The sequence below is a fragment of the Rhincodon typus genome, chromosome 24 (assembly GCF_021869965.1).
Source record: "Rhincodon typus isolate 14 chromosome 24, sRhiTyp1.1, whole genome shotgun sequence".
Taxonomy (NCBI): Eukaryota; Metazoa; Chordata; class Chondrichthyes; order Orectolobiformes; family Rhincodontidae; genus Rhincodon; species Rhincodon typus.
Genome location: NC_063355.1, coordinates 9,488,998 through 9,510,431, shown reverse-complemented (window position 1 = coordinate 9,510,431; position 21,434 = coordinate 9,488,998). Strand labels below are relative to the sequence as shown.

Below are 21,434 nucleotides of genomic sequence, written 5' to 3'. Positions count from 1 at the left end.
GAGTTTCTGAAGAAGGGTCTAGGCCCGAAACGTCAGCCTTCCTGCTCCTCTGACGCTGCTTGGCCTGCTGTGTTCATCGAGCTCTACACCTTACTAACCCAATTGTCTATCCATTTTTCATCTCTGAAGTAGCAACCTTCCTTTGGTCTTCTCAGTCTACAGGATTTGGAAACGACAACTTCAATTTTTCACCTAGTTCCTCATCTTCATGAATTAAGTCAATACCCATATACTTTAACTGACTCTTAAGCTACAAAATTTTTGCACTAACAAACTTACGCAAAATTTCAATTTATGGCATTTTGGCTCTGTGTCTCATCTTCCCTCTTTATTAAGGGTTTACATTGCTCCAATGTAAGAGTGATAATGTTGCACTATATTAATGAAAGATTATTCCCACTCCCCTAGTGGACAAATGAGCCAAATGCAATGCTGAGAAAGATGCCAGGTTCAGCTCCTTGGTAAACAAGTGCTACCAAAGGGGTCATTACAACAGATTGTAGACAGTTTGGCCAAAGGCAGCAGGAAGGAAATAACAGGCAAAATGTATTTCCTTGATAATCAATATTGAACACTGTAAAATTCACTAATATTGTCAGTTTTGTGCTTGGCATCTCCATGAGGTTGAACACTGACTGCCCATGCTCAGAGGTTTTCTGGGCTATGTATCAGGGCAGAGACTACTTTTCAAACTATAGAATGGTAAACTAACTGTAAACAGTAGAAAGGGAGAAAAGAAACAACACGACAAATCGGTAAAGCAGGTGAGTTCTACATTTACCACGCAACGCCAGAACTGTTCCTGGAGGCTTGGCAAAATGAAATCATGATTTATCCATGTCAGCCTTGTGAACAATATGATAAAAACTGGCAGAAATTTAATAATTGATGCTAGCATATTTAAAGCGAGAAAGAAAGATGGAGACTAGGTGATAACACAAACTGCCTGTTAATGTGGAGTTCAGCACTTTGCTGCAATTCTGCAGCATTGAAGGGGTTAGCATGCAGCTTGGAGACTATAATTACGCTGTGGATCAATATGAGCCTATCCTTCAGAAGGATGGAACACCTACACACTGTTCATGTACTGTAGCACTGCTAACATTGGCAATTTTGTTTCCATGGCATCCATTCAGACATTAATGCTGCATTATATACTACATAGATGTTTCAGGAAAGAGACCAAAACATGCTCACATCCCTGCAATGTCATAAAACTCCTCATGACAAAGATCAATAGCTGATAAAAATCAACCCACTACAGGCAGGAGACAACAAATAACCACAATCAAGTTATAAAATGAAATCAAAAATTACTGTACCGAGTGATGCCTAAAATTCATCCTGCGCCATTATAAGTCCATAATATGTTAGCATATTGGTACAATTTCTCCTACTGGAACAGCACTGTCAGCATTAGTTACAGGCTACCAGATTACAAAAGCAACAATTCACAATACCGATTTCTAGAGGCAAGAGCTCACTGTTTCTACAGTGCAGTGTAGATTTGCTTCATTGTGTATTCATTGCTGTATGACTCATAATAAGGTCCCAGTTACAAGCTCATAGAACAGGTGACCGTAATAAAGTGTAAAATATTATAAGTAGAATATTAAAGAGGCTCTTGTGGTGCAGTAGTCGTGTCCTTGACTCTTGGCCAGGAGATCTGGGTTCAAGACCACCTGCTCCAGAGGTTTGTCATAACATCTCTGAACAGGTTGGTGACAAACTAAGTAGAATGCCTACAGTCACCACAAAATGTGCAGCTATTACTGATAACTAAAAAAAAAAGAAACTACAGGCAAAACTGCTTAGTGTTAAATCCAGGCTGTTGTAATAAATCACAATCAATTCAATCGAGATTCACTCTGCAATTAATTAATAACATTGTTCAGTGTGCTGCAAATCCAGGTCTGAGACCTGTTATATGTATCTTAACTCAGGAAGCACCTCAAACATCAGGTTGCCAAAGATAAACTAGGTCTCTTGTGGCCTTTCATGCATCACAGTTCGTGACCAGTGTGCAGAAGTCACTAAACTGAAATTCTGACGTTTCAGGTCAGGACCTTCCTGACCCGAAACATCAACTTTCCTGCTCCCCTAATGCTGCCTGGCCTGCGGTGTTCTTCCAGCTCCACACTGTGTTATCTCTGACTCCAGCATCTGCAGTTCTTACTATCTCTAAACTGAAATTTTGATGCCTAGCCCTTAAAAGGAAGTAAGTGTTTCCTTTACCCAAAGTAGAAGGACTAATGCAGCCAGTTCTTCACACATATATAAAGCTGTGGCCTTGCTTTACTTCTTTTTTTTTATTTCATGCACAAACCAGCAGCATGAAATCGTGGGGAGTACCACACTGGCACTTTTGTGACACATGGCTTTACAATATCCTATTTGTAAAGTTTTGCAAAATATAATAAAATATTATTAACCCATTTTTCTAATCAACCTGTTCAGACATATTATTGCATACCTCTGGAGCAGGTGGGACTTAGAACCCAGGCCTCCTGGTCCAGGGGTAGGGACACTATCACTGCACCACACTACAACACATTTTTTATTTATGTTAGAACATCCTACAAGTATTTCAATTGATTTGAAATTAAAGACTGGAGCGGGAAGCCAAATTGGAGAGTACACAAAATCCGTATGATGATTGTGATGAATTCACATCCATTCAATGGAATGTAAAAAGCACACTCATCTGATGCTGAGTGGATCAGAGAGTCCAAAAATCAAAACTGGTGAGCACTGCTTCTTCATAGGCTTTCCCTAGAGACTGAGGGTGATATTCTTTCACGCTAGAGTTGTGGTCCTGAAGTGACTAAAAACAGTCTGATGCGGAATCCACACATGCTGCCATAGGTGGAGTGGGTAGGTGGCATATGCAGGTTCACTCATGTTTCTTCTGCGGTTTACACTTGTCCTCCACTTGAGCCTGTCATATATATTCAAGATACTTGGCACCTTTGTGGATGCATCATCTCCAGTTTGGGTGGTTCAGGGGCAGAGACTCTCTCAGTGACACTGATTTTGTATTTTCTCATGGAAGCCATGACGAAATCCTTGAAGTATTTTCTCTGCCATCCAGCTTGCTGTGACATTGCATAGCAGGAGCAGGCAGAAAGGGGACCTTTATCTTTCAAATCTTTACCTCAGTGAATGCAATGACGGTTTGGAGCTTGGCCTCCAAGTGCACACAGACACAAATATCATCTGTGCACAGAAGTCGGGGTAGTCTTGTTTCTCGTCTGGAGATAACACAGGTTGAACAGTATCCTGTATCCTGGGGAGAAGCTCCAATCCAGCAGAAAATCTCTCAGGTAATGGAATGGAGTGTTACAAACAAGGAAGATGGAGAAGACCATCAGTGCAATGACACAGCTTTGCTTGACCCCAGCATGATGGGTCTGTGGTTGAGGATTGCAGCTTGCATGTTGTTGAGCAGCAGGCAGACAATAGTGCCAAATTTCTGTAGTCAACCAAATTTAAAGACCTCTCCTGGTTGACTGATTCAAAGGCTATTATGGGCTTAAAGGCAGCCTTGAATAAAACACAATGCTACTCTCTAATTTTCTTGCACTTGTCTTGCTGTGAAAATCATGTCCATCAAGAGGCAGAGTAGACAAGATGTGCATGGTGACTTCAGTAAGAGCTCTTCAGCAAATGGGAGGAAGAGATCAATGAGACTTCTTGCAATGACCTTCCCTGGGAGAGACACAGAACATAGAACAGTGAAGCACAGGAACAGGCCCTTAGGCCCACCATGTCTGCATCAATCATAATGTCATTCTAAACTAATCCCATTTACCTATACATGGTCTGCATCCCTCTATTCCCTGCCCGTTCATGTGTCAGACAGCAAGACTACCTATCTGTAGTTACTACAAATCTGTCTCATCTCCTTGCTCGAAGATATTCAAAGTTATGGCATCTCAGAGATCTGTTGTCATGCTCTCCTTGTTCCAGATGAAGGAAATGAGGTGACATATTTGCACCAAGGGTGCTTCTCCATTACTTTTCTGGGTTTCAGTGGAAATTCTGAGTGCACTGGTGGCCTTGTTCCTAACTCTTTTGAACTTCATATTAGGCTGAGATTGTGTTGAGGTGGAAGCAGTTGGAATGCTGTGGGAGGAGGTCAAAGGTATTCATGTCAAGAACTAAGTCTTGATTGAAGAGATCCTCAAAATACTCCTTCTAATGAGCACCAACTGTCCTCTCTGTCCACCACTCAGTTCTAAGCTCTCACACTGGGGCATGTGCTTGGGTCATAGATGGTCTTGACTGTGCTGAAGAATCCATGATTTCATGGCTATCAGTGAGTTCCTCCATTTCTAGGATGCTCATTCCATTAACAACTAGCCTACACCTTTTAAAAGGGAACTGCTTTATGGCTGGAGCAGGAACAAGCCATTTCACAATGGCTCCAATCTGAGAAGCAGTGAAATGGCACATTCGAGAGAAGAGTGTCAAACTTTTCTGACGCTGCAACGGAGGGTTAGATCACAGAAGATCATAGAATCCCTGCAGTGTGGAAACAGGCCCTTCAGCCCAACAAGTCCACACTGACCCTCAGAACATCCCACCGAGACCCATCCCCTTTAACCTAAAATGACATATCCAACCAACGGCACCATTAACTTCAGGCTCTGCTTAAATTTATACTGCCCCATCACTCACCTACAAAATTGCCAATCAGGACTTGAATTTAACAACCATACACTTTCACCTCAACTTCACACACAAAAAGTGTTGCAAGCCTCACACTCATCTCAACTTTTACACACTGTCAAGTATTCAACTTGGGCGTCCACTTCAAATAGATTGCACAACTCTGCAACATAATTCTCTCTGCTATATTGTCTTGTGGGACAATGGACACACAACTGGAGGTGGCAGAAACTACCCAAAGAAAGACAGGTTCACTTGTACACCTATTGAGGAGTCAGTGCTAGCCATTATTTAGAAAATTACTGATGGGTTTGTGGCTGGCAGTGGGACAAAAAAGCTCCACTAACTTCTCACATCCTACTTTCCCCATCTCTACAGATGATGTTAGCAAAACCTCTTATATATTCCCCTCCCTACACCACAATTTCACCCTTGAGCTAATTTCCTTTCTAACTTTTAGGAATTGTGCCCCAGTCAGGCAGTACCTGAACACCAATACCAACAGCTCTAATGCTGACCCTGGATGTCAGAGTTATGTGGTGGGAGTCCAGGGTAAAGTTACACAAAGTACACGTTACCATGAAAGTTTAGATTGCTTATATCATGACTGTGAATTAAAGTGTGACAAGTGATTTGCGAACTGGTACTGGCACTCGGTAATCTGTCCTCCAATAAGCACTGTCTAGGGAAGTGGCAGTGGCTCCACAGAGCAAAAGTTGATGTCTTTTCATAGGAAGACAGCATTTCACCTTCTTGCCAGTCCACAACGCCCTTGCTGTTGTGTGCCAGCCAGCCATCCATCCTAGGCTGAGATGGTGCAGTCTACCATCATGTCTTCTAGGCAAAGAGATGCTAATTTGCATTCTCTCAGCCCATTGGCAATCGCTGTCTTCCATCAACCATGCTCCAATCTCTCGGTATCACAAAGATAAGCAGTAAAAGGACTGTACAAAGATATTTAGAGTCAAATTTTGTAAGAAATATAGCATGAGTTCATTTATAAGTTTGATTAAAAAAAATTACTTGCGGTGGCTTTTGTTTTCACTCATCTGGATTGTCAGGCTAGTGAAAGCATTCCTATCCCAGTGGTATGCTCTGTCATATTTCATGTGACAGCAAGGCCTTCACAGCTGTGTGCAGGTTGCAAACAAGAGCCAGTTATGACGGTACAATGGCTTTAAGAGGTATATTTTGTCCTGGTACTTCTTTTACGAAGAGAAGTTGGGACATAGGTGATAAGCAGTCGGTTCCAAGCCAATAAGCCAATAACCAGTTTGTGAGGCCTTGAGTTCTTTTTTTAAGAAAAACAAAATGGAACAATAGAAGCAGCATGAATGGATGGAATCCCTAATTCTGACCTGGAGGGAAGGTCACTGATGAAGAAGTTGAAGATGGTTAGGTCAAGGTCAGTAACCCTGAGGAACTCCTGCAGAAATGTCCTGGAGCTGAGATGATTGAACTCTAACTACCACAACCATCTTCCTTGTGCCAAATATAACTCCAACTAGCAGGGAGCTCACCCTCCCTGATTCCCACTGGTTCTAGTTTTGCTAGAGTTTCTTGATGCCATACTCCGTCAAATACAGTTTTGAGGTGAAGGGCAGTCACTCTCACCTCACTTAATACTCTTATCAATGCACTGGTTGGTGCTATTTGCCCCATTAGTATGCATCATGGGACATAGGAAATAAGTGTTGGCTGTGCCAGTGATGCCTATCATTGATTTCCCAAAGGGCAGGTCAGTTAATGGTGGGACTGTAGTCACATTAGTGAACTATTTAGGTTTTTGCAGTGGTTATGATGTAGTCATTAGCCTAACATTTTATTCCATACTTTCTTTTTACAAAATTGAATTCAGATTTCACCATCTTCAATGGTGAGAATCGAACTCATGTCCTCAGAGCATAAGTCAAGGATCACTCAACCACTGACATTAACATGATGCCACTACCTCTGTTCTCATATGCCACATATACCATTTGAGAACATGTAGGGTACATTTAGCATCAAAAATATGCACAAGCAAGTTCAGTGTCTCACTCTCAAAGTATTGAAACAGCCATATTCTATTTATTTCCTATTTCAACTCAACAGGCAAGGCTCCAGCAACACCTTCTCAAAAGGGAGGAATCTTTAAAGTTGTAATAGCTTGAATAGCAAGCTAAATCAATGTTAGCCCCAATACTAATGCTTATGAAATAGGATCTTTCTTCACTAGCTGTAAAAAAAAGAATCTGTTCAGAAAATGACTCTGCTATTTTGCACCACACAGCTGAGCTTGAGGCAAGTTTTTACAATGCAACAGAAACCTGCCTTGGTTTCGAATTGTAAGAATTACCTGATTATTTATTCAAATTTATAAATTCAACTGTATTATTAAAACAGAATTCACATAACAGTTGCAGGGTGAATAAGAACTGGTTTCAGTTGATAGAGAATTTGCAATATCAATCCATGGTCAGGATCTAGCATGACTCTTGAATGAAACAAAGAGAGACGCTTAACTACAGGAATCAATCACCATTTGGCTCCAGAGTAAAACCAGACACTAAATATGAAAATGGAAACCCAATTTTAGCAGAATCAAACATCCGGATTTCTGATCACATCGTACCTTTAAAGCTCCTTCGCTTCCCTCGATCAATATCTAAAAATGCCCTAACACCATTTGGAGGTTCTACCACAACAGGCACTGCATTGATTAGAAATAGGATCATCACCTTTATCACAGCACACTTAACATGGATATACCTTGCAGGAGGAGAATGATTCTTGATGGGAAGCAGTAGTGTCCCTTCATCTGAGCCAGATGGCCCAGGTACAAGTTCCACATACTCCAGATATGTGTAATAACATCTCTGATCAGGTTGATTACAAAATATCTACCTTGAACAAGAACTATGCAAAAATGGCACGTGCGATTTAAACATGAGGATGGCGTGTGCATAGGACTGGATGCTTGTTCAGGAGAGTCAAGATTGTTGCAACAATTTTAGGAGAAACCAAAAATTGTGATGGAGTTTGTTGGGAGATTAGGTTGAGTGCAGTATTTTTTCCGCACCATGCTACGAACAACAAAATTGTAAAACCAGGCCTACAAAATGAAGTTAAAATATATATGAAGTCTTTTGAAGAAATAGCAAGCAAATTGATGTAGTTCCTTGAACCGCACAGTATCAAAATAATTCTGCAAGTTACCCAGTAAATGTTAACCATTCTGGAAAGACTACAGAATAAAAATGAAGTTTGTCAGGCCATAGGGAAGGCGATGGCCTACTGGTATTAATCGCTGGACTGTTAATCCAGAGACCCAGATAATGTTCGAATCCTGCCACGGCAGATGGTGGAATTTGAATTTAATAAATATCTGGAATCAAGAATCTAATGATGACCATGAATCCATTGTTGATTGTCAGGAAAAACCAATCTGGCTCACTAATGTCCTTTAGGGAAGGAAGCTGCCATCCTTACCTGGTATGGCCCACGTACATCTCCAGACCCACAGCAATATGGTTGACTCTTAACTGCCCTCTGGACAATTAGGGATGGGCAATAAATGCTGTCTAGCCCTCATCCCGTGAATGAATAAAGAGGAAAAAAAATAAAACTGCTCTGTCACAATTTCTCGTCAGGGAGGGGATACATATCATTTCAACAGGGATAACTTACTGTTCCTGATATTGTTCCAATTGATGTTTGTAAAAAATGGATGGCAGATGAGTCCTTCATAGTTCAAACGTTCCTTTGCCCCACACAGCAGACTTTGCAATAGGTCATAAAATTCCTCACTAGTTTTAGGCTCTTCTGGAAATTTCAGAGTTCTCTGCAATAAAAGATCAGTATGAATGTAGGAGTATATAATCAAATTCTATTAGCAGTAAAACATTACAAAGTAAGTGAAAGAACCAATACCCTAATCAACAAAGATTGCACATAAAAAGGAACCCGAGCTACTATACTTCTCTTTAGTCACACAGATTACACGAAGTAGTCACACAAAGAATTTCAACACACTAAAGTGCTTGATAATACCAAGGTATGCTGTTTTCAAATTTCAATCAACTCCTTAACCATTCACAAAATTTACATTAAACTCCTACAATTGCAAGTTTATCCAATTGTATTTTGGAATGAATTTTACCAAATCACATTGAAGTTGACATAAGATCATGTTTAATGATCTTCCCAGGCCTCTTGGGTTATCAAAGTGATTTGTTAAGCAGAAGTTTTCCTATCTGAAACCATGATAATTATGTTTGATAGCTTATTACTGTACACAATTTTCAGGTTACAAATGATAATCAGTTCCATTATTTTCACAGAAAATTAATGCAAGGTTAATTGGGATAGGTAGTGCCCATTTTTCAGCCTCAAACAGCCTCTTACAACAAGCTGTTTGAGGCTCTTTCATGTAAACATAAAATGGGGAGGAGAAGGCAAGATGAATGCTGACAAATTTCTACCATAAAAATGGTTCCATTATTGCATATGTCAATTTTGGAATTTGGCCAGTTTAGCTTGTTTCTCCTCATGTCCAGTGACTTTGCTCAAAATTTGTCATCAACTCCCCAGTCTCCCTTGCCATTCAGATGAAATAATGTCAGATTTTTATCATATTTTGTGGACAATTTTCTTTTAAATAAGATCAAATTCATTAATTTTGTCTTGGTTAACTGTTTAGGGAAAGCAATCTGGTCAACACTGGACCAAGCCTGCAATCACTGATATACATGCAATCACCAGTGGTATAGCTGTAACTAAGGATTTTCTATACCTGGATCAGCTCAAAACAGCAGCTTACATTTATAGAGCACCTTCTACATAGCAAATTTTCTAAATCACTAATAGGAGGGGACATACAAATTGGCCAGATTAAAAAGAACTGCAGACCTTAGAACTGTGAACAATTTAGAATTCAGTAAGGGAGAACACAGCAATCGACTAAGAAAGGGAAAATTGAGTTTGAGAGTAAGCTTGCGGGGAATATAGGAACTGACTATAAAAATTTATGTAGGTACATGAAAAGAATAAAAATAGTGATGAATGCAGGCCCCTAAGTCAGAAATTTATAACAGGGAACAAAGAAATGGCTGACCAACTAAAATACATACTCTGGTTCTGTACTCACAAAGGAAGACACAAATAACATACCAGAAATGTTGCATAACACAGGGTCTAGTGAGAGACAGAGGAACTGAAGCAAATCAGTATTAGTAGGGAAATGGTGCTGGGCAAATTGGTGGGATTGAAGGTTAATAGATTCTCAGATCATGATAATCTACACTCCATAATACTTAAGGAAGTGGCCCTAGAAAAAGCAGATGCATTGGTGGTCATCTTACAACATTCTACAGGCTGGAGGATAGCTTTTGTAACCCCTCTATTTAAGAAGGGAGGCAGAGAGAAAACTGGGAATTATAAACCATATCAGCCTGACATTAGAAGTGGGGATTATAAAAGAATTAATAGCTAAGTATTCAGAAACAGTGGTAGGACTGAACAGAGTCAGCATGGATTTACGAAAAGAAAATAATGGTTGACAAATTAATTGGAATTCTTCAAGGATGTAACTAATAGGGTTGATGAAAGGGAGCCTGTGGATGTGGTTTACGTGACCTTTCAGAAGGCTTTTGATAAAGTCCCACATAAGAGACAAGTGTGTAAAATTTAAGCAGAAGAGATTGGGATAGTGTATTGAGATGAATGGTAAACTAGTTGGCAGACAGAAAACAGAGTTGGAATAAACAGGTCATTTTTCCAAATGACAAGCAATTACTAGTGGGGATCCCAGATATTTACAATATATATCCTAATGACGCGGATGAGGGAGCTAATATCTCTAAGTTTGCAGATGACCTAAAGCTTGTCAGAGAACGAGTTGTGAGGAGGACACAGAAATGCTTCAGTATGATTTAAACAAGTTGAGTGTGGGGACAAATGCATGGCAGATGCAGTATAATGTGGATAAATGAGAGATTATGAACTTTGATAGCAAAAACAGGAAGACAGCTGATTATCTGGATGGCAACAGATTGAGAGGAGAATGTGCAAAGAGATGTGGGTGTCCTTGTACACCAGTTTCTGAAGGTAAACAGTAAAGAAGGTAAACGGTGGGTGGCTTTCACAGTGACATGATTCAAGTACAGGAACACAACTTACAGGACCCTGATGAGACCACACCTGAAATACAGTTTGCAGTTTTGATCTCCTTATCTGAGCAAGGTGTTCTTGCTATAGAAGAAGTGCAGCAAATCAGACTGATTCTTGGGATTGTAGGACTAACATATGAGGAGTGATTGATTCAGTTAGGATCATATTTGCTGAAGTTTCGAAGAATGAGGAGGTAATCTCATAGAAACATATAAAATTTTAATTAGGACTAGAATAAGTTAGTGCAGGAAGGATGCTTCCAAAGGCAGCTGAGTCCAGAACCACAGGTCAGAGTGTAAACCCTTCAGGACTGAGATGAGGAGAAATTTCTTTACACAGAAGGTAATGAGCCTGTGAAATTCACTACCATTGAAAACATCAAGGCCAAAACATTGCATGATTTCAAGAAGGAATTGGCTGAAGGAATAAGGTATATGGGGGAAAAGCAGGAATAGGCTTTGGAGTTGGATGGTCAGCCATGAACATAATGAATAGCACAGCAGACTTGAAAGGTCAAATGGCCTACTTGTGCTCCTATTTTCGGTTTCTATGCCTCATTAATAAAGGGAATCAAAGATTACAGGCGTAGATAGAAAAGTAGAATTAAGGCCACGAGCAGATCAGTTATGATTTTTATCAAACGGTATAAAACGTCTCGAAGGAACAAACTATCTACTGTTCCTCTTTATTCCTATGCTTGTATACTTGACATGGAATATTATCAGACAAAATATAAATCAAGTATCATACGCAGCTATTAAGGCAGGGTCACCAAAAGCCTGGTTGAAGAAATACATTTTAGGAAGCAACTTAGTGCAGGAAGAGATAAATAGGCAAAGTTTTAGTTCAGAACAGATGGTCACCAATGGTGGAGTGAAGGAAATCAGGAATGTACAAGGGGTTAGAATTAGAGGACTGTGGAGATCTGTGTTGTAGAGCTGGAAATGGTTATGCAAAAAGGCAATGGAGAGATTGAATAACATGATAAGAATGTATTAGGGAAAGATATTACTGGACCAAAAGCCTATGTAGGCAAGGAAACAAACGGTAATAGGCATTGAGGCAAGTTCAGATGCCAAGACCAAAATTCTGAATGAGTTCAAGATTATGGAAGATGATATGTGGGAGACCGACTAGGAAAGTATCAGTATTCAAAAGGGAGTGATGACAAAGCTGTGGATGAGGGTTTCAGCAGGGGCAGGGACGTGACATTGCGAAAATGGAAGTCTTCGATATAGAGAGATTGTGGGGTAAGAAATGGAGTTGGGTAAATGTAGCAGCCAGGCTGGTTCAGTCTGAGCAGCCTGGGAGGGAAGCTGGAGATTAAGGAGTTGAGGTTGTAATGCTGACTGTAAACAATGGTTCAATTTTTTAGTGTTAAATTGATGTTGTGTTCCTTCGGTAATTGCTGTTGGACGATGAGAATGCAAACTAAAAATCCCGCAAACAGCAAATTTGTCTGGGTTTGATGGGATAAAGTTTAATCAATTGTTATAATTCTGATAGCCAGTTGGTGAAACAAAGAATTGGATCATAGTTTTTGTACATTTACATTTTTATTCATGGTAACAAATTATAATGGTATTTTCAATAGAACAATCACAGAAATAAAATAAATAATTACAATTGATATGCAGTTAACATCAACGACCACATCACTTCTGCCTGGCAAAACTCAACCCTAACAAATTCTCATTGAAGTAAGCACAGAAGACACTGTCAATGGTGGCTAGTGAAGTGGCCCATTATAGTAAGATTCGCTATAAAACATTGCAAAACCATGAGAGTGCTCAACTAATGCAAATACATTAAGTAATATTTTCTCTAGAGACATTTTGATAAACAAACAGCAGCTGTGTCTTACAGAGACATTACGAAATGAAAATTACTCACACAAAAGATGAGATAGAATCTGTGGTAGATGCAAAAGGAAGAAAATTGACCGCTGCTGAACTAAGAGCTTCAGACATAACAAAAGACAAGGCAAAAGGAAATTCCAGGTTTTTTCCTATTATTGTCCCCAAGGGCAGATTTGTCTCACCCTCATCACTACACCAAAGTAATAATGGAACTGAACTGATAAAAATAATTGTTTCTTTTCCCTTCAATCATCCATAAATAACACTTCCCCCACATCACATGTGGGTAGGGAACCTACTTGCAGGACTCAGCTCTTGAAACTAAACCTTTGGATGTGTCGAAGAAGTGCCCACATTAACAGTCAACTACTTTCCCATGAGGAACTATTCAGCAGCTCTCACCTTTCTGTATGGCGGGAGATCTACTAGTTTACAAAGTACAGGAAAGTATCCACCTTCTTTCACTACACAGAATAACAATTCATTGTGTCATCAAGCTTTCCAGAAGAGACACTTCACCAAAACAAAAGCAGTGCAAATTAGTTATACACGAATTCTTTGAACCAATTGGTTTTAATTGTCAAAAAGCAAACCATACACAAAACAGTGCAAAAGATGTACAAACCTGGAAGTTTCTAATGTTACTGATGGTTTTGGCTGATGTTCCCTCAACAAATGGCGACCTCCCGTAAATCATTTCATAAGCAATCACACCTAGAGACCACCAGTCACATTCCACACCATATGAAGAACATCCATCACCATTCAGTACAGTCAGTACTTCAGGAGCCATGAAATCTGGTGTACCAACTGGTAACTTTGAGCTAACCTGTTGACAAGAACAAAAGAATCAGGTATCAAATACTTAAAACTTAATAACTAGATTTATAACCGATAGCCAGTTTTCTTTACACTTGAGCAGTATATAAAACACCAAGATGTAAATTGTTTAATACTGCAGGGTGGTTGATTTCCATTGTGTAATATAAATCGGTAAAATATTCAATCTGGATCACGTAAAGCACCAAACATTTCCATTCTTTTAAAAATCAGGAACAAAAAATACATTTAAATTAAGAATTGGAAAAACAAGCAGCCAGGTGCTGATATTGGCTTCAGTGTACTGTAGTGAAAAGGGAAATAAAACTTTCTTCTAGTGTTTAAGTCATTTTCTGATTCCAGAGACCATACTCCTTGAGAATCAAAAACCAATCAATCAATCAATCATTTATCATAACATTTTCAACAGAAAATTAAAAGATTAAAATATTTACAGGAAAGTAGCTGCAAAGCACCTCATTATTTTAAAATAACTCAATGCAGGGTACTCTTGAAAGAGTCATTAAACTCAATTATTCTAAATCATACTCGAAGACAAGCAACATGGCACCATCTATTCTTTCAAACGTAAGCTGATCAATGATATTTAGAAATATTTTGCACCATCTTGTACCAGGGCCACTTAATATCTCATAGGTACAATGTGGAATGTGGCAGCTAAAATAACAGACTGATCTTGGAGACCAACAGTAACACCAACAAGTTGTTTGAAGGTCAACTGCGATTTAATCTAATATTTAGGCCCAATATTGTTGGATCTGGTACCTTCTAATTCTTTTCAGAAACCATCAGGTACAGTGTTGTGCCAACAGTGAAAGATACTTACATACGTGCAATGTAGCAACTAGACGCGTCCTTCCTTCAGTTTTGAACCGCAATTTATGATATTAAATTTCAAACTGTTGAGAGGTACAGAAAACTAAAAAGAATCACATTTTATCAGGAAATCAACTTTAGGAATTTGATGTTGTAGATTCTTGTTCTTAAAATACCAAAATTTCCACACCCAATTTTGAAGTGAATATCAAGATTACTTCTAAGACTAAGGATTTAGCTAGATGGTTAAGAACAGCCTTGTAATGCAAGTATAATTCTCAGATCTTGACATTACAATTTTTACTTTACTATCCGAGAAAAAATACACTATACAGCTCATTGAAGCTGCTCCCTATTCAATACAATCATAGATAATCTTCAGCATCAACCGTCCATATGTCCTGCTCCCCATATTCCAGGAACGCCAAAAATCTGTCTATCCCAGGCTTAAACTTTCTAATGATGGAACATTTAAGTCCTGAGGTGCAGATGTGTAAAGAATCACCATTCACCCACTGCAACGTTCACCATTTGTAAAGCACTATATAGAACAGAATGAGAGGGCAAACATGTGGCAGATGCAGTATAACATGGCTAAATGTGAAGTTGTACACCTCAGTGTGAAAAACAAGAGAGTATTATTTAAATGGTGATATACTAGGAAATGCAGATGTTCAAAGGGAACTGGGTAGCCTTGTACACCAGTTATTGAAAAGTAGACAGGTAAGTGCAACAAGCAATTAGGAAGATGAATAGTAAATTGGCCTTCATTGCAAGAGGATTGGAATGCAGATGCAAGAATGTCTTCCTGTAGTCATACTGGACCTTGGTGAGACCACATCTAGAATATTGCATGCAGTTTTGTTCTCCCTACCTAAGAAAGGATAACTTGCCATACAGAAGCACTGCAGAGATTCATAGGCTGAAATCCAAGAATGGATCGACTGGGTCTGCATTCACTGGAGTTTAGAAGGACGAGAAGAGGATCTGATCGAAACAAAATTCTAACTGGAACACACAGACTAGATGCAAGAAGGATGCCTTCCTGGTTGGGGAGTCTAGAACAGGGCACACAGTCTCAGGATATGTGGTAGACTATTTAGGACTGAGGTGAAGAAATACTTTTTCATTCAAAGGGTAGTGAACCTGGGGAATTCTCTACCATACAAGGATACGGAAGCCAAGTAACTAAATAGATTCAATAAAAGGTGACCATTAGATTTTAAAAGGGGCACGGGGAGAAAGCAGGAGTATGGCATTGAATCAGCCACAATCATATTGAACAAGAGCAGGCTTGAAGGGATGAATGGTCTATTCCTGCTCCTAGTTTCTGTGTTTTAGAAATCCAAATATACTTCATCTATTAGTTTCGCTATATGTATCATACTAGTTATATCCTCGATAAACTCAATATTTTCAAAGAGGACTTGCCTTTCATAAAACCATGCTGACTTTGTCCAATAATATGAGGATTTTCTAAGAGCATTGTTTAGACTTCCTTGATAGATTCAAACACTTTTCTAATGACTGATACTAGACTAACTTACCTATAGTTTATAATTTCTAATATTCTCCTTTAGTTGAATGGCTGTTTTACACTTCTTCGCTTCTAGCATAGCAGGTCTTGAAACAAAGATTCAATGATTTTCCCCTTTGTAACCTGGGATTAAATTTATTGCTATTTGGGTATGCTGATGCTTCTGATATGCATGTGATAGAAATGGCAACATCTACAATTTTTTTTTTAAATGACACACATCTACGTTGTGCTTTGCACAACATCCAGTGTTTTGCAGTCAAGCACTTCTGATGTGTGGTCACTTTTGGAATGCGAAAAGCCCAGCAGCCAATTTACATATAGCAAGTTTCCATAAATAGTGACATGGCAAGTCAAGATGCTCTTTTACCATGGTAACTGAGCAATAAATATTGGCCAAGGTTCTGGGGATAACTTTCCTGCTCTTTTTCAAAACTAACATACTGGACCTTTTAGTTCACTTTAATAGGCAGACATCACCACAATTAAATGCCTTATCTGAAAGACTGTCCCTCTAACACTGCCGAACTTAATCAATACTGGAATAGAAGCTTATATTGTACGATCGAGTGTCAAAAATAGATCTGAAATTAAAATAAAAAAGGTGGCACAAAAGCAGGAGCCAATTGTTTGGAGAAATGTCTAAAAGGCAAGGCAGAAATCATGGAAAAGAGAATGATCAAGAAAGGGACAAATCCTACATACTAGATTACCAGCATGCCAATGAAATAACCTGGAAAACTGAGACTATGCATTGAACAAAATGATATCAATAAAGCTTAGGAGGAATCTCACTACCTCATGTTAACCACTCAAGAAAGTTTCTCACAACCTATCAAGGCAAAAGGTGCTTACTAACATTCATGCAAAGGATAGTTACTGGTAAGTGAAGCTGGATGAAAGCAGCAGTTTTCAAACTATATTCTGGATTTGATTTAGGAGATACAGAGTTACACATGCCATTTGACATTTTCACTGATCCAGAACAGCACTAAATAGTCACTGACATTCCCAGGAGTGGAGGTGTGGTGATCTGCTTGTCAATGGATGTGGAAACACAATGGAAGAGCATGGCAGTTCACAAAGAGAATCCATATGACTGCTAAAGAGCTTGCCAGATGAACCTGGTGCTGAACAAAAGATATTGCAACTGAAGGTGCCTGAAGTAAATAGGTTATATACTGACAGTAAAAGGACTTCACCCAGATTCAACCAACAAGAGGAGAGTTATATTAGATATGCAACAACCAATAAATGTGAAATCAGTGCAATCAGGAATCAATTTGTTGGATTCATGAACTGAGGAAGTTCTTGCCTAAATTGTTAGAGAGTGAACAACCTATAGAAGCTTACAGTACTGAAGTGTGGAACAGATGTAGCTTTCTCTAGAGTCAACAACAAATCAATGTGCTCTGAAAATCACCGACCCAATAGAGAACTTGTACCCGAAAGACAAGAGTCCTGTTCTGATTAACCACTCACAATGGGAAGAACATTCTAAAAAGAAATATCACTACTCCAAGAATGAGCAGACACTAGACAAACTGGCAACAACAACTTGCACGCATGTCATTAAAAGACCTTGAGAGATCATGGATGAAATACATATGTGCAGAGCGAGCAAAGTAGGATAGACTAAAATTGCAACAGTTTTGCTCACGAATGATACTTTTTGTGATATCAGTGTATATTGGGTAACTTACAACTGTAAATAGTGTATCATTTTTTTCTGTAATCAAATGAGGAAGTTCAGCAATATACATTTGTACATAAATGTACTGTCTGGCTTGCTGTAGCTATGTGATCTCTACCTCTGATGCTGCTTTCCCTTTAGAACGAGATGCCCTTAAGTACATTACATAAAATGGCAATTAGCTGATATTTACCCACATTTATCATTTTCTGTCCTTAAAAGAAGTTGGATCATTTTTTCTTGAGCAGAAATAAAGAACACCTTAAACCAATGACTTCTATAGATTTGAAGTTTATTCTTATTTGTTTGACCATCCTATAGTTAAAATTGATTATTAAAAATAAATATAATGTACGACAGCTGAATTTTAAAGATAATACAGATCTTTGGACCATTTCCACAGAAGAATGCTGTAGTGTGTTCTCTAATTCAAGAACAAATAACAAATGATTATAAAACTCCCTGTTTTTAAGAACTTGAAAAAGTTTAAACAATTCTGTCGCTAAGAGGCTTGTCAATTTCTAGACTCTATCCAAGCCACTAAACAGCAATAATGCAAATCTGAGTCCTTCTGCACAGTGGACCCAAGAATCAGCCACATTGGGAAACCTGAAAACATTTTGTACACAGTTCCCTCCGTGTACCTCCAGACAGAATTACACTATTTAATACATCACATTGTACCAATCCAATCACAGTACTTCCATACACTTTCTTGGACACAACAGGCTGCAGTATTAAAATACAACCTAGTTTGAGCATTTGGAGTTTTAACCATACCGTTTTATTTCCAGTCAGTTTGGCCGCTGATCCAAAATCTGCCAGTTTAATATGTCCTGTTCGATCAATTAGGATATTCTCAGGTTTGATATCTCTGAGAAGAGAAAGGAAAAAGATCATTACTAGAAACACCATATGTAGTTTAGGAATTATTATTAAACAGACAATTCCAGAGTCCCACATGAAAGTACTATTTGTGCTGATTGACAGCATTCCCATCTCATCAGCAGCTTGTGAACCTAAGCCACATTCTAGCACCTGAGGAAGTGCTGCATTGTTAGTGATGTTGCTCTTCTTAAACATACTTCTCCATAAACTTAACCGCAAGTGAACGGAGCAATAGTCTACTCCACAGTTAATGAAAGGGAAGTACAGATGAGATTACTGTTCCACCACTTTGAAATGCAGAAATCTTAAGCAGTTTGTATCAGAGATATACAGAAACAGCAACTATTTCTAACTAACAAGCTCAGCAGATCTCTAAGTGTGGCAAGATACTGCTCCCTTTAGCAGGGTCATCTAACCTGGAACTGGTTCCGATTAACTCATCAAAAGACAACCCTTAGAGGAAGCTATACTCTGATTTATCTACGTTAGCCAGGATCATCAATTGTGCAATATTAATATTATCTCAAAATTGGTCCCCAAGGTTATCTCCAGATAAAGCACATTTTTTCAATATGCTAGCAGCATTGAAAGGTAACAATCAGTACAGGATTTCTGTTAAAAGGAATCCACTTATGCAATATGTTTCTTGGAGTTAGCCTGACTTTGTGTTCTCCACTATCAAAGCCAATGAACAGAACATCCTAGTATTAATATATTGGCACACCGATTTATGGTCTGCATCATAACATGCAATTTTGATTACCTAAAAATATTTTTTAGGCAGAGCAATTTTTTGAAGCAGTAAAATCCTTTATGTGCACAATATCATAAAAATAATCAATCAGTGGCTTTGATTATGATTATATGACAATTTAGCTATGTCAGTAATTTTATTCTTTACTTAAAAACACAAAAAAGTATTGGTGGGAAGTGATTCTGATGGTACTACATGTCAAATCAGAGAGAGAGTTTGGGCAACTGATAGCCACATGATTTGGGACAGTACTTGTTGGTTCTGAGAGAATTGTTCACGATCTGGTAAAAGTAATAATGTTGCAAAATTCCAATAACAAGGAAAGGCGGAGCCTTGGGCACAGAAGGATGCACCACAATGGGATGCGAGATTGGTCATTGGAACAGTGGGAAATGTGATGAAGATTAATATTACCTGAACATTTGGATTCTAAAGTAGAGACAATTGGCTTTTTGGTTTTAGTTATGTGGAGGTGACCTCTTTTTTTTTAATAAAAAGGTCAGAAAGTGATTTTGAACATAGTTCAAAAATAGCGTTTTCAAGAAATCACGCAACTTAATTAGGGAACTAGGTAAGTGTAGCTACCTGCTGAGATAACTGAAGCATTTACAAAATTGAGCTTTTACCAACTACAAAAAAAGAGAGACCAGGGGCTACAAGTAGAATCAGTTCAGAAGTAGAGATTCATACTAACAGAACAACACTGTTTAATTTGAGGGCCCAGGCCATCAGAGCTAGAAAGTAGTAGTAAGCGGTGCAAGAAGGAAGGACTAGAAGTCAATGTTACAACCAGCCCCTAAGCAAGTTTCCTGAAGTTATTACAGTTTCCGACAGGATAGCCCAAAACATTAAGCTCTTAGGTAAGGAGGAATACATTGGCTCCCCTTGCTTATTTAGTTAGTTTCTACCTTCATTTGGTCAGAATAAAGTTAATTTGAAAAAAAACCTTTCCTCCCTTCGGATGCCTTTTTTTCTCCCCATACCAAATTAATTGATGTTTTAAAAGGAGCCCAATTAACCAGGCTTTTTTGAGTTAACAAACGAGACAGTTTATTAGTTAATGAATGCAAGAATAAACAATAACATACATATTAGGTATGAGGAGTCAGAGAAGGATAAATAAGATAAAAGATATGTGGATCAGCATTTATGGGTCATGCATAAACGGCAGGTGGAGGATTGTTGATAGTTAAGCAGTTAACTTTGGAGATTCTTCACTTTGCAAGTTGGTTGAAATTCTTTCATCTTGCCTTCATTTGATGGTGTTTGGCTGGCAGCACCAGACTGTAAAAGTCCTTCTTAATCTGTTTACTTTTCACTAGCTTGCTGGCTTATCGAACTCAGTGAAGTAGACTGTACACACATATGTCAGCTCACTAGCATACATTCTTCCAGTGGTGTACACAGACCAGAACTGAACTGGCTTTTAACCCTGTTCTTGTATTTCCTTGGGAAAGAAGGCACAAAACATGCCTCTCACCCAGACTGCTGTCAGTTCTCCCATCATGTCCATAATCTGAGATAACTCCCAACACATTAAAGTTCAATTTGTTATGCAATTCTTTTATGTCTATCCCTTTAAAGTTTCCTTGACACCTTATCAGGTGTGATATTCCAGAATCTCTCTCTTCCCAGATAGACATTAAATTTATATCTGCAGACATTTTTCTGGCTGGAGCAGTCTTCTTTTAAAAAAATATGCGTTTGAATTAAAAGTTCAATATATCCACGGATGATCCAGGTTATGATCCATAGTCATGACATTGGTGAGGAAAGGTCAATGCGTTTGTCTCTCCCAGACAAAGAGACTAAGAGAATCACATCTGGTAAAAGTAAAGAAAGTCACTGAAAGGAAATGTTTGCAACTTTGTCAGCTCAGTAAGTAATTACAAGTGAAGATAGGACTGATAGTTCATTGGAGTTGAATATCTGTCAATGATATTGCTGGGAAAGAGGGTTCAATCTTTCTTTTTAAGATAACAAGGTATAGAGCTGGATGAACACAGCAGGCCAAGCAGCAGAGGAGCAGGAAAGCTGACGTTTCGGGCCTAGACCTTTCTTCAGAAATGGGGGAGGGGAAGGGGTTTTGAAATAAATGGGGGGGGGGCGCGGATAGAAGATGGATAGAGGAGAAGATAGGTGGAGAGGAGACAGACAGGTCAAAGAGGCAGGGATGGAGCCAGTAAAATTGAGTGTAGCTGGGGAGTTAGGGAGGGGATAGGTCAG

The 21,434-nt window shown here is 38.8% G+C and overlaps 2 protein-coding genes across 3 annotated transcripts in view; one reads left to right on the top strand and one right to left on the bottom strand.

Annotated features, from left to right (window-relative positions):
• Positions 1 to 21,434, top strand: part of bicdl1 (BICD family like cargo adaptor 1) — a 298,028-nt gene that overhangs the window by 142,075 nt on the left and 134,519 nt on the right. The window lies entirely within an intron of this gene.
• The window catches only part of cita (citron rho-interacting serine/threonine kinase a), a 147,775-nt gene that overhangs the window by 97,422 nt on the left and 28,919 nt on the right, over positions 1 to 21,434 (bottom strand). Inside the window, exons 7-9 of the mRNA XM_048611329.1 lie at positions 18,347 to 18,440; positions 13,306 to 13,509; positions 8,341 to 8,494 (exon numbers count right to left, since the gene is read on the bottom strand). Of these exons, the coding sequence (XP_048467286.1) occupies positions 8,341 to 8,494; positions 13,306 to 13,509; positions 18,347 to 18,440 (452 nt within the window). The remainder of the gene's footprint in view (positions 1 to 8,340; positions 8,495 to 13,305; positions 13,510 to 18,346; positions 18,441 to 21,434) is intronic.